The 15,000-nt window shown below is 42.7% G+C and overlaps 1 protein-coding gene across 2 annotated transcripts in view; it reads left to right on the top strand.

Moving 5' to 3' along the window:
• LOC127643257 (metalloprotease TIKI1-like) overlaps positions 1 to 15,000 on the top strand; it is an 80,703-nt gene that overhangs the window by 33,795 nt on the left and 31,908 nt on the right. For both annotated transcript variants that reach the window (XM_052125927.1, XM_052125928.1), the window contains exons 3-4: positions 1,495 to 1,641; positions 2,050 to 2,224. In XM_052125927.1, the coding sequence (XP_051981887.1) occupies positions 1,495 to 1,641; positions 2,050 to 2,224 (322 nt within the window). The remainder of the gene's footprint in view (positions 1 to 1,494; positions 1,642 to 2,049; positions 2,225 to 15,000) is intronic.

The following is a 15,000-nucleotide window of genomic DNA, read 5'->3' on the forward strand; positions in this document are numbered from 1 at the left end:
ACCTAGCAACTCACTAAAAGAAGAACAGCCTAGCAACCACATAGCAATGCACTAAACATGATCCCTAATACCCTAGTAACTGCAAAGCAACATAATAAAATCACCTAGAACACCCTAGCAACCACATAACAACATAGTAAAAATCACCCCAGTCTCCATTGCAACCGCATAGCAATGTACTAAAAATCACCCAAATGATCTAGCAAACTAATAGCAACACGCTAAAAATCACCCCAACAACCTAGCAATTGCATAGCAACACACTTAAAATGATCCCGAACACCCTAGCAACCATAAACCAATGCACAAGAAAATATCTAATACCCTAGCAACTGCAAAGCAACATACTAAAATCAACCAGAACACCTTAGCAACCACAAAACAACATACTAAAAATCACCTAAACTCCCTAGCAACTGCATAGCAATGCATTAAATATGATCCCAAACACCCTAGAAACCTGAAAGTAATGCACAATAAAATCACCCCTAATACCCTAGCAACTGCAAAGCAATGTACTAATATCACCCAGAACACCCTAGCAACTGCATAGCAATGCAATAAAAACCACCCGAACACACTAGCATGCGCATAGCAACGCACTAAAAATCACCCCAACAACCTAGCAACCGCATAGGAACACTAAAAATCACTCAAACACCCTTGAAACTGCATAGCAACACACTGAAAATCACCATAATACCCTAGCAACTGCATTAAAATGCACTAAAAATTGCTCGACTACTGTAGCAATGCACTAAAAGATATACCCGTTATACCCTAGCAACCGCATAACAACATACTAAATATCACTCAGAACACCTTAGCAACCACATAGCAAGACAAAAAAAATCACACAGAACATACTTGCAACTACATAGCAATGCACTAAAAATCATTGTGAACACCCTAGCAACTGTAAAGCAATGCACAAAAAAATCTCCCCAAACTCCTTAGCAACCGCATTGCAACAAACAAACAAAACAAAATCCCCCAGAACACCCTAGGAACTGCATTGCAATGTACTAAAAATCACCTGAACACTCTAGCAACTGCAGAGCAACACACTAAAAATCATCCGAACACCCTAGCAACCGCATAGCAATGCACTAAAATGACAAAAAAATGACACACTGAAGGAGGGACTCGAGTGATATCTAGAGACTAGAATATCATAAAGACCTGAGGTTGGACTCACTTGGATTCACTTGGACCAGTAAGCAACCCTCTAGCAACCACACACAACACCCTAGAAACTGCCTAGCAACGCTCTTACAGCCACTCACAACACCCTAGCATTGTGGCAGTGAGTTTTCCAAAAATATATATATAATTTTATCCAAATAATCCAAATTCTCTTTTAATTAGTTGTGTCCGAGTAAGATCCATTGCGTATGTTCATTATGTTATTACTGGTGGTGTAATGGTATAACAGGTGGTGTTCTGGTGTAAATGAGGTAAACATGAAAGCATTGCTGTGTTTGTATTTTTCAGGTGATTTTTGCTTTGAATCAAACTCTACTGCAGCAGGAAAGTCTCCGGGACGGAAGTTTACAGGTCCCGTACACCACAGAAGATCTCATCAAGCACTACAACTGTGGAGATCTGAACGCCATCATCTTCAACCACGACACCTCACAGGTACTGAAGCAACACCTAGAGAGCTTCTTCACCTGTAACACACGGCTGTGAGGAGATACAGTCTGAATCAAAGATTGCTTTCACAAGTAAGAGAACATGATAATTGCATCATCTGACCGATCGATTCCGCCTTCGTTTCCAGGAGAGGAATGTTTTCAACAATGTTTCCAGTCATGATTTACAGTAGAATAAAGCACTTATTAAGATGTTGAGTACTGATGCTAATGTGGGCAACACAAGTTTAAGTCTGGCTCTTGTTATATTCGGACACTTTTCCCATCTCCTCTCTCAATATTCCGGTCTAGAAAATGGCAAAAAATGTAACTGCATCGTGTTTCTCTGTCACACAACTTTCGCTAATCTTCAGAAGTCGTGTTTTTGTTTTTCTTGACACAATCTTTCCTCCAGGTTCCAAACTTCAACAATGTGACGTTGCCGCCGAGCGAGCAGATGACGGCTCTGGAGATCGACCGCTACTTCAGACAGGAGCTCATCTACAAGCGGAACGAGAGGATGGGGCGACGAGTCAAAGCCCTGCTGGAGGAACATCCAGACAAGAGCTTCTTCTTCGCCTTCGGAGCAGGTCCGGTTCTCTCTGCGTGTTTCCTTCTTTTAAACTTTGAGCTTTATTGATGTACATTCCTGCATTTGCTTTTTCTGCTCCTTCGTTCTCTCAGGTTAGCTCAATCGAATTGTTTAAAGGTCTGAGAAGATCATGCAATTCAATTATTTCAGTCAGTCAGTCGGGTGTCAGTGCTTCCACACTAAAGATCGGACGGAGCGTTGGAATGTCAACCTTTGCGGTTGCTAGGTTGTTGGGGTGATTTTTAGTGCATTGCTATGCAATTGCTAGGGTGTGTCGGGTGATTTTTAGTGTGTTGCTTTGCGGTTGCTAGGGTGTTTGGGTGATTTTTAGTGCATTGCTATGTGGTTGCTAGGGAGTCTGGGGTGATTTTTAGCACATTGTTATGAGGTTGCTGGGGTGTTCTGGGTGATATTAGTACATTGCTTTGCAGTTGCAAGGGTTTTAGTGGTGATTTTATTGTGCATTGATTTGTGGTTGCTAAGGTGTTCGGGATCATGTTTAGTGCATTGCTATGCAGTTGCTAGGGTGTTCGGGTGATTGTTTTAGTGAGTTGCTTTGTAGTTGCTAGGGTATTAGGAGTGATTTTGTTTGTGTGCGTTACTTTGTGGTTGCTAGGGTGTTCAGGATCATGTTTAGTACATTGCTTTGCAGTTGCTAGGGTTTTAATGGTGATTTTATTGTGTATTGCTTTGTGGTTGCTAGGGTGTTTGGGATCATATAGTGCCTTGCTATGCAGTTGCTAGGGAGTCTGGGGTGATTTTTAGTATGTTATGTGATTGTTGGGGTGTTCTGGGTGATTTTATTACATTGCTTTACAGTAGCTAGGGTATTAGGGGTGATTTTTTTGTGCATTACTTTCAGGTTTATAGGGCGTTCAGGATCATATTTAATACATTGCTTTGCAGTTGCTAGGGTATTAGGAGTGATATTTTTTGTGTGTGTTACTTTGTGGTTGCTAGAGTGTTCGGGTGATTTTTACTGCATTGCTATGCAGTTGCTAGGGAGTTCTGGGTGATTTTAATATGTTGCTTTGCAGTTGCTAGGGTATTAGTGGTGATTTTTTTGTACGTTGCTTTGTGGTTGCTAGGGTGTTCAGGATAATTTTTAGTGTGTTGCTATGTGGATGCAAGGGAGCTTGGGGGGATTTTTAGTATGTGGTTATGTGGTTGCTAGGGTGTTCGGGGATTTTTAGTGTGTTGCTAGTGTGTTTGGGTGATTTTTTTTTTGTGAGTTACTTTGCAGTAGCTAGGGAGTTCGGGTGATTTTGAATGCATTCCTATGTGTTTGCTAGGGAGTCTGGGGTGATTTTTAGCACGTTGTTATGAGGTTGCTGGGATGTTCTGGGTGATATTAGTACATTGCTTTGCAGTTGCTAGGGTATTGTTATTTGTTTGGATATAGGGTATGTTTAAGAGTTCTTGAAGGAGCATATTACACTTTTAGCCCAAATGCAAACAATGTTGCTTAAAATAATTCAGTGGTCATGCCCGAGAGATTAAATGAGATTATGGTCTCACTGCGTCTGGTAGTCGTGCACATTCTTGGAAGAAACCAAGACTTTATTAAAGCATGTGGAACTGAAAAATGGACTTTTCCCAGAATCAAAAAGATTTTTCAATGCTGAGTTTTTAACAATATGCCACACAATTACTCGCAGATTTTGATGAAGTCACCATTTAAAGCTCTTTAGTCTCTCATGGAAACAGAGCTCGCTCTCCTCTACCGGAGCATACCGGTCGCTACGCTCTCTTGTGGTTCAACCGGAGGTCATGTGTAGATCAGTAGCCATGGACTAAATTAAATTATCTGCAAATCTGATTAAAGCTACTTAGAACAAATGACTTAAATTATTTTCATCGTCGCCACAGCACTCGTACAGTGAACGAAGAGATAACAGTCAGTGGCCACCACAGTCGTTCTCACAGATCAGTTTGGAAGTGTGCTCCTAGACTTCTGGAATCCACTTATTTCCACACCGTCAACTTCAATACACTGCAGACTGAGAGCTGAAGAGATTATAAATGAGGGAACTTTAGAGAGTGGATGGACTGGGATGAAGCCCCATGTGTAGAGTGCAGTAAAGTGAACTGGACTTTTGGACATGTTGTTCTGCTAATTGACCTCTCAGACTCGCTCATTCCTCTGCACTCGTGTGTGAAATTAACACTGCAGTGCTTTTACTGTGGACTTCCCAGAGGTGTGAAATTTAAGCTTTCCTGAGACTGTTTATGATGGTGTCTAAACACACACTCACACATTCACACACACGCACACACACACTAACACACTCACACAGGCGCACACACACTTACACACACGCACTCACACACACACACACACACTCACACACACACACACACACACACACACACACACACACACACACACACACACACTCTCTCTCACACACACCCACACACACTCACACACACACACACACACACGCACACACACGCACACATAGTGACCTGATTAAACCTCTAACAGTAAGTATAAAACAGTGTTCAGTGTGTAAGTTGTCCTGTTCCAGACATGAATGATCCCTCAAATCATGTGTGTTGTTGAGGAGAGAGTATGATGCTACTTTACCAACAGATCACCTGAAAAAACCCATAGACTTACATTGAAGGAGAGATTCCAGTCAGATCTAGAGAGCAGAACATCACACATCACAGACTCTTTTCATATGAGCCTCTAAGAAATCACTCAGAACACCCTAGCAACCACATTACAACACACTGTTCATCACCCAGAAAACCTTAGCAACCACATTGCAACACACTGTCATCACCCAGAAAACCCTAGCAACCACATTGCAACACACCGTTCATCACCCAGAAAACCCTAGCAACCACATTACAACACACTGTTCATCACCCAGAAAACCCTAGCAACCACATTACAACACACTGTTCGTCACCCAGAAAAACCTAGCAACCACATTACAACACACTGTTCATCACCCAGAAAACCCTAGCAACCACATTACAACACACTGTTCATCACCCAGAAAACCCTAGCAACCACATTGCAACACACTGTTCATCACCCAGAAAAACCTAGCAACCACATTACAACACACTGTTCATCACCCAGAAAACCCTAGCAACCACATTGCAACACACTGTTCATCACCCAGAAAACCCTAGCAACCACATTACAACACACTGTTCGTCACCCAGAAAACCCTAGCAACCACATTACAACACACTGTTCGTCACCCAGAAAACCCTAGCAACCACATTACAACACACAGTTCATCACCCAGAAAACCCTAGCAACCACATTACAACACACTGTTCATCACCCAGAAAACCCTAGCAACCACATTGCAACACTGTTCATCACCCAGAAAACCCTAGCAACCACATTGCAACACACTGTTCATCACCCAGAAAACCCTAGCAACCACATTGCAACACACTGTTCATCACCCAGAAAACCTTTGCAACCACATTACAACACACTGTTCATCACCCAGAAAACCCTAGCAACCACATTGCAACACACTGTTCATCACCCAGAAAACCCTAGCAACCACATTGCAACACACTGTTCATCACCCAGAAAACGCTAGCAACCACATTGCAACACACCGTTCATCACCCAGAAAACCCTAGCAACCACATTACAACACACAGTTCATCACCCAGAAAACCTTAGCAACCACATTACAACACACCGTTCATTACCCAAAAAACTCTAGCAACCACATTGCAACACACCATTCATCACCCAGAAAACCCTAGCAACCACATTACAACACACTGTTCATCATCCAGAAAACCCTAGCAACCACATTGCAACACTGTTCATCACCCAGAAAACCCTAGCAACCACATTGCAACACACTGTTCATCACCCAGAAAACCTTAGCAACCACATTGCAACACACTGTTCATCACCCAGAAAACCCTAGCAACCACATTGCAACACACTGTTCATCACCCAGAAAACCTTTGCAACCACATTACAACACACTGTTCATCACCCAGAAAACCCTAGCAACCACATTGCAACACACTGTTCATCACCCAGAAAACCCTAGCAACCACATTGCAACACACTGTTCATCACCCAGAAAACCATAGCAACCACATTACAACACACTGTTCATCACCCAGAAAACCCTAGCAACCACATTGCAACACACTGTTCATCACCCAGAAAACCCTAGCAACCACATTACAACACACTGCTCGTCACCCAGAAAACCCTAGCAACCACATTACAACACACTGTTCATCACCCAGAAAAACCTAGAAACCACATTACAACACACAGTTCATCACCCAGAAAACCCTAGCAACCACATTACAACACACTGTTCATCACCCAGAAAACCCTAGCAACCACATTGCAACACTGTTCATCACCCAGAAAACCCTAGCAACCACATTGCAACACACTGTTCATCACCCAGAAAACCCTAGCAACCACATTGCAACACACCGTTCATCACCCAGAAAACCCTAGCAACCACATTGCAACACACCGTTCATCACCCAGAAAACCCTAGCAACCACATTACAACACACAGTTCATCACCCAGAAAACCTTAGCAACCACATTACAACACACCATTCATTACCCAAAAAACCCTAGCAACCACATTGCAACACACCGTTCATCACCCAGAAAACCCTAGCAACCACATTGCAACACACTGTTCATCACCCAGAAAACCCTAGCAACCACATTGCAACACACCGTTCATCACCCAGAAAACCCTAGCAACCACATTGCAACACACCGTTCATCACCCAGAAAACCCTAGCAACCACATTACAACACACAGTTCATCACCCAGAAAACCTTAGCAACCACATTACAACACACCATTCATTACCCAAAAAACCCTAGCAACCACATTGCAACACACCGTTCATCACCCAGAAAACCCTAGCAACCACATTGCAACACACTGTTCATCACCCAGAAAACCCTAGCAACCACATTGCAACACACCGTTCATCACCCAGAAAACCCTAGCAACCACATTGCAACACACCGTTCATCACCCAGAAAACCCTAGCAACCACATTGCAACACACTGTTCATCACCCAGAAAACCCTAGCAACCACATTACAACACACAGTTCATCACCCAGAAAACCTTAGCAACCACATTACAACACACAGTTCATCACCCAGAAAACCTTAGCAACCACATTACAACACACCGTTCATTACCCAAAAAACCCTAGCAACCACATTGCAACACACCATTCATCACCCAGAAAACCCTAGCAACCACATTGCAACACACTGTTCATCACCCAGAAAACCCTAGCAACCTCATTACAACACACTGTTCATTACCTAAAAAAACCCTAGCAACCACACTGCAACACACTGTTCATCACCCAGAAAACCTTTGCAACCACATTACAACACACTGTTTATTACCAAAAAAAACCTAGCAACCACATTGCAACACACTGTACCCTAGCAACCACATTACAACACACCGTTCATCACCCAGAAAACCCTAGCAACCACATTGCAACACACTGTTCATCACCCTGAAAACCCTAGCAACCACATTACAACACACCGTTCATCACCCAGAAAACCCTAGCAACCACATTGCAACACACCGTTCATCACCCAGAAAACCCTAGCAACCACATTGCAACACACTGTTCATCACCCAGAAAACCCTAGCAACCACATTGCAACACACCGTTCATCACCCAGAAAACCCTAGCAACCACATTGCAACACACCGTTCATCACCCAGAAAACCCTAGCAACCACATTACAACACACAGTTCATCACCCAGAAAACCTTAGCAACCACATTACAACACACAGTTCATCACCCAGAAAACCTTAGCAACCACATTACAACACACCGTTCATTACCCAAAAAACCCTAGCAACCACATTGCAACACACCGTTCATCACCCAGAAAACCCTAGCAACCACATTGCAACACACTGTTCATCACCCAGAAAACCCTAGCAACCTCATTACAACACACTGTTCATTACCTAAAAAAACCCTAGCAACCACATTGCAACACACTGTTCATCACCCAGAAAACCCTAGCAACCTCATTACAACACACTGTTCATTACCTAAAAAACCCTAGCAACCACATTGCAACACACTGTTCATCACCCAGAAAACCCTAGCAACCTCATTACAACACACTGTTCATTACCTAAAAAAACCCTAGCAACCACATTGCAACACACTGTTCATCACCCAGAAAACCCTAGCAACCTCATTACAACACACTGTTCATTACCTAAAAAAACCCTAGCAACCACATTGCAACACACTGTCCATCACCCAGAAAACCCTAGCAACCTCATTACAACACACTGTTCATTACCTAAAAAAACCCTAGCAACCACATTGCAACACACCATTCATCACCCAGAAAACCCTAGCAACCACATTGCAACACACTGTTCATCACCCAGAAAACCCTAGCAACCTCATTACAACACACTGTTCATTACCTAAAAAAACCCTAGCAACCACATTGCAACACACTGTTCATCACCCAGAAAACCTTTGCAACCACATTACAACACACTGTTTATTACCCAAAAAACCTAGCAACCACATTGCAACACACTGTACCCTAGCAACCACATTACAACACACCGTTCATCACCCAGAAAACCCTAGCAACCACATTGCAACACACTGTTCATCACCCTGAAAACCCTAGCAACCACATTACAACACACCGTTCATCACCCAGAAAACCCTAGCAACCACATTACAACACACCGTTCATCACCCAGAAAACCCTAGCAACCACATTGCAACACACTGTTCATCACCCTGAAAACCCTAGCAACCACATTACAACACACCGTTCATCAGCCAGAAAACCCTAGCAACCACATTACAACACACTGTTCATCACCCAGAAAACCCTAGCAACCACATTGCAACACACCGTTCATCACCCAGAAAACCCTAGCAACCACATTACAACACACTGTTCATCACCCAGAAAACCCTAGCAACCACATTGCAACACACCGTTCATCACCCAGAAAACCCTAGCAACCAAATTTCAACACAATGTTCATCACCCAGAAAACCATAGCAACCACATATTAACACACTAAAAATCATTCAGATCACCCACACAGCATTGTCTATCCGTAACACCCTTGCAAAGATCTCAGACAGTCTTTTAATAGCCGACTATAACAAATAAAAAAACAGCAGAATTCCTGCAGCACTCTGTTGAGTCTCTGCGCTGTGACCCCGCTTGACATCCCAGAATCCCCCTGTGCAGACTGAAGCTGATAAGATAGTGTTGTTCAGGGTTAAAACAACAAAGAATGCCTGCGAGACAATGTTAGCCATTAGCATTCCATTGGACATGATCACGGCTCATTAGCACAGATCTCAGGTCAGTGAGCGATGACAGGAATTCGGCTCCTCTCAGAATCGTGTACTCAAGTGACGTGCACAAACATTTTAATCTTGTCATGTGACGTGTTGTGTTCACACCTGAAAGATCTTTATCATGTCCACGTGATTACCACACTGTTTCCTCACACAACAAGATCTTATGAATCATTACTACACAGCTCTCTGGAATGCTGGATTGTGATTGGTCATTCGCAGCAATCTGCAGTCCGATATTTGTGTATAACGACACTAAACTGTGTAATTGATTTAGTTTGTTTGAGATATTACATTCATTTTAAGTGTGTGTGTGTGTGAGTGTGTGTGTGTGTGAGAGTGTGTGTGTGTATGTGGGTGTGTGTGAGAGTGTGTGTTTGAGAGTGTGTGTGTGAAAGTGTGTGTGTGTGTGTGTGTGTGTGTGTATGTGGGTGTGTGTGAGAGTGTGTGTTTGAGAGTGTTTGTGTGTTTCAGAGTGTGTGTGTTTGAGTGAGCGTGTGTGTGTGAGCGTGTATTTATCACTTTGTGGGGACCAAATGTCCCCATAAGGATAGTAAAACCCGAAATGTTTGACCTTGTGGGGACATTTTGTCGGTCCCCATGAGGAAAACAGCTTATAAATCATACTAAATTATGTTTTTTGAAAATGTAAAAATGCAGAAAGTTTTCTGTGAGGGTTAGGTTTAGGGGTAGGGTTAGGTTTAGGGGATAGAATATAAAGTTTGTACAGTATAAGACTCCGGACTTCATTTTGGTGATAGGGGCGCTGCTCTGTGGCGACCTGCAGTGTGTTTTAACGTGCGAGTTATTGGCAAGTTGTCGAGTTGTTTGTTTGTTTGTTGAGCGGGTTCTATATTTTCTTTCTAAAAACCGACTGCTGACGTGGGTATAATAATTCGTAAACAATGGAGTTTCATGGATGGATCTTAGGACTGGTCATCTGGATTTTAAGCATTAATTTAATCAATGCATTAAATGCCGAAAACGCCGTAGACGGTGTTGTTCGGCACAGCCGGGAATTCTTACTCCAGTGCAGTAAGGACGCGAAGACCACATCTTACCATCGCATACCAAGTTATTTGCAAACTTCACAAGACAAGATTACTCAAACTAAAAGGAAACGTAGACGAGGGAAGAGAGGTGGGATTCGCCAGAGACTAAAATGATTGGGAAATAAACTACCCTTGCCCACGACTTTATTAATGAATGCCCAGTCCCTGAGGGGTAAAACGGACGAATTAACAGCAAATCTACACTACCTGCATGAATACAGAAATGCGTGTGTGCTGGCAATCACAGAAACATGGCTGAACGAGAGCACTCCGTCAAGTGAGGTTGAACCGGCTGGCTTCACGGTGTATCGAACGGATCGAGACTCGGACATCACGGCAAAGTCACGCGGTGGTGGAGTTTGTTTTCTTATTAGGGACAACTGGTGCAGGCAAGTGGTGGTAAGAGAATCTCTCTGTACTCCTGATATCGAACTATTGAGTGTATCTCTTAGACCATTCTATCTCCCTCCACAGTTGTTTTTTACTGTGGTTTATATACATCCACTAGCAAATTCAGCTAAAGTCTCTGATGTGTTATAGCAACTTTCACAAAGACTTGATACGCTGTCTCCTGATGCTCCAAAATTTATCTTAGGAGATTTTAACAACTGCTCATTGAAAAACTGTTTGAGGACTTACTATCAGTATGTGAACTGTTGCACCAGGAAAAACAAGATACTGGACAAGTGTTATGGCAACATTAAAGATGCCTTTTCTGCCTCGACGCTGCCGCCGTTGGGTAGATCTGATCATAGCGTTGTTAATCTTCGACCCAAATATCAAAGACTCCTTGGAAGAGAAAAACCTCAGGTCAAGACTGTAAAGATTTGGAATGAAGCGAGTATTATGTGTCTCCAAGGATGTTTTGACTGTACTCTGTGGGAAACATTTGAATCCCCTGATCTAGATACTCACACAAATGCGGTCTCTGATTATATACATTTTTGTGTGGAGTCAGTTATACCCACGAAAACGTATAAAGTGTTTCCAAATAATAAGCCATGGGTATCAAAGAAACTTAAACAACTATTAAATAAGAAGAAGGTAGCATATTATAATAATGATGTTTTAGAGAAAAGGGACACTCAAAGAGAAATTAAAAGACAAATTAAGGTTGATAAAGCCCTATATAAACAAAAAATTGAAGCTAAAATGTCACAGGGAAATTCTAAACAGGCATGGGAAGGTATCAGGACGATGATTAGTGCACCACATAAAAGTCAAGGAAAGTATAATACAAACATGACAATTACAGAGGGGAAAAGCAGGGATCTGGAACTAGCGAATGGGTTAAATACATTGTTTTCACGTTTCGAGGGGGATAGTAAGGTTACTAACAGTGATGAAGAAACTTTCTTGGCATCAACTAATGACTTTGCCATCGAAGAGGCTGATGTAAAGAAAATGTTTCAGAGTTGCAGTACACATAAGAGCCTGACAGCATCTGTGGACGAGTGTTAAAAAACTGTGCTGAGCAACTATCCACAGTTTTTACTTTGTTATTCCGAAGATCTTTAGACCAACGCTTAGTACCAGCTATATGGAAAACTTCAACTATTATACCATTTCCTAAAAACAATAAACCAGTAGAGCTGAGTGACTATCGGCCAATTGCACTGACCTCTTTGGTGTCTAAAAGCTTTGAAAGGCTTGTTAAAAGGTATGTGGTGTTAAAAACGCAACATTTATTTGAACCGTTGCAATTTGCATATCAGTCAAACAAGGGAGTGGACGATGCAATATTAACATTGTTGCATATTGTTTACTCGCATCTTGAAGTTCCTAAAAATCACGTGAAAATCCTATTTGCTGACTTGTCGTCGGCGTTTAATACCATACTGCCTACTGTGTTGGTTGAAAGATTAGCCATAGAGTTTAACCTGGATGGAGGACTTATTCTGTGGTTGCGGGATTTTCTAAGGAACAGAGTTCAGTGAGTGAGAATGGGTGGATCACTATCCGAGAAACAAATTACTAATGTTGGATCCCCACAAGGCTGTGTCCTCTCACCACTACTGTTTATATTGTACACAAATACCTGCATAAGTACCCATCCAAGGAGATATTTAATCAAATTTGCAGATGATACTGCATTAGTTAGTCTCCTCCAGGGGGATGAGGACAGTCATGGACCTGTTTTAAATGAATTTATTACTTGGTGCGACATGTCAAACCTTAAGTTAAATATTTCAAAAACAAAGGAGATGAGTATTGATTTTAGGAAGGAGTCTTCAGTGAGTGTGACCACTATTAAAGGGGTACCAATACAGAGTGTTAATGAGTATAAATATCTTGGGGTAGTCTTTGATCACAAACTAAGGTGGGATAAATGGACTGAAGCTGTGAACAAAAAAGGACAGCAAAGGCTATACTTCCTTAGGAAGATGCTGACATTTAATGTAAATGTTTCAATCCTAAGAGTATTTTATGATTCTTTTATTGAAAGTGTTTTTACATTTTGCATCACCTGCTGGTTTGGTCTGGTCACAGTAAAGCAAAAAAGTTCGCTTAGAAAGGTTTTGATTACTGCGAGTAAATTAATTGGTATCCCTTTAAGAGGTCTTGAACAAATTTATAAAACTAGATGCCTTAGTAAAGTAAGACAAATTATATCAGACAATAGACATCCTCTGTTTGATAAATTTGAGATATTACCCTCAGGTAGAAGATTCAGGATGCCAGCAATTTTTAAAAACAGGGGGAAAAATTCCTTCTTGCCACACGCAGTAAAATTATTAAATGATAGGTAGTGTGGGTGTTCACTGAGCGGGTCTAAGGGGATAATAATAAAGCAATCAATCAATCAATAAAACCCATTATGTCTATGGAAAGTCCCCATAAAACATGGAAACACAACATGTGTGAAAGTGTGTGTGTGAGTGTGTGTTTGAGTGTGTGTTTGAGTGTGTGTGTGTGTGTGTGTGTGTGTGTGTGAGAGAGTGTGTGTGTTTGTGTGTGTGTGAGAGTGTGTGTGTATGTGTGATTGAGTGTGTGTGAGTGTGTGTGTGTGTGTGTGTGTGTGTGTGTTTGAGTGTGTGTGTGTGTTTGTGTGTGTGTGAGAGTGTGTGTGTATGTGTGATTGAGTGTGTGTGAGTGTGTGTGTGTGTGTGTGTCTGTGAGATTGTGTGTGTGTGTGTTTGAGTGTGTGTGTGTGTGTGTGTGTGTGTGTGTGTCTGTGTGTGTCTGTGAGAGTGTGTGTGAGTGTGTGTGTGTGTGTGTGTGTGTGTGTGTGTGTGTGAGATTGTGTGTGTGTGTATATGTGTGTGTCGGGGTTAAAGCAGGTCTTCACAGTCTGCTGAGTTTGTGGCTACAGGAAGTGTGTGAGTGAAAGCAGAGATGGCTGCAGTGCACACTAACAAGGGCTCAGTTTCATGCGACACTCCTGAGGGGTTTCCTTTACAAGACGCCGGTCCTGAGAGGGGAGTCTAAGTGATCCTGATTCAGATGAGAGCGCTCTCGGGGCCCGATCACACCAGTGAGAGTCCCACAGTGAACGCTTTTATAGACACCGTTACGCTGATATCGGGACATCACCGACAGCTGCAGTCCTGAACTCATGTGTCGCAGATCTGTTGTGATCGGGTCATACAGCAAAACCCAACTATATAATCGTGGATATTTATTTGAGAGATGTCTCACATTAGAGCCACAGAAATGTAAATATTTGTGGTATGGCACGTGGACTTGTTCGGTTCTGTTCACACACGGTGAAGTTCAGGAACTGGTGGATTTTTGGGCGTAAGGTTTTCCCAGAATATTGGCGCTTCTCAAGACGCAGCCATCCTGTTTTTAAAATCTCTCCTCTCACGATCTGACATTTGCAGCAACGCTAAACGGCCGCAGACCCTCACGTCGCTCTGAGCGGGTGTTGGAGCGCAGTGTGTTGTGGGCCGCCGGTGACCTGCTGTGGCGCTTTATGAGGCGGCTGTTTGGTGCTGCTGTGATTTATCGCCGTATGAATGACTGTGAAACTGTTTACGAGTCTTGAGTCTCTCTGAGCACTGACTGACGAGAAGCTGAAGATCAACAGAGATGCAGCAGATTCTGGAATCGTGGTCACGAGTGTATGCTGATGTGCGTACGGATACAGAATGAACTATCGGAGGAGTTTCCCATCCAAACCGGAGTCCGCCAAGTGTGACAACCTACGTGAGCGATTTGATGTTTGCCGACGACAGCGTGATCTTCAGCGATAGCTAATGATATTCTTCCTAGCATCGCCGAGCAGTATGGCCTCAAAATCAAGGCAGACAAGACCAAAGTTGACAACGGATGGGTCGCCCGCCGATGTCCACCTCGACGGAGCCCAGATCGAACCAGTTCAGGAATTCAAGTGC

This window comes from Xyrauchen texanus, chromosome 4 (genome assembly GCF_025860055.1).
Source record: "Xyrauchen texanus isolate HMW12.3.18 chromosome 4, RBS_HiC_50CHRs, whole genome shotgun sequence".
NCBI classification, from domain to species: Eukaryota; Metazoa; Chordata; class Actinopteri; order Cypriniformes; family Catostomidae; genus Xyrauchen; species Xyrauchen texanus.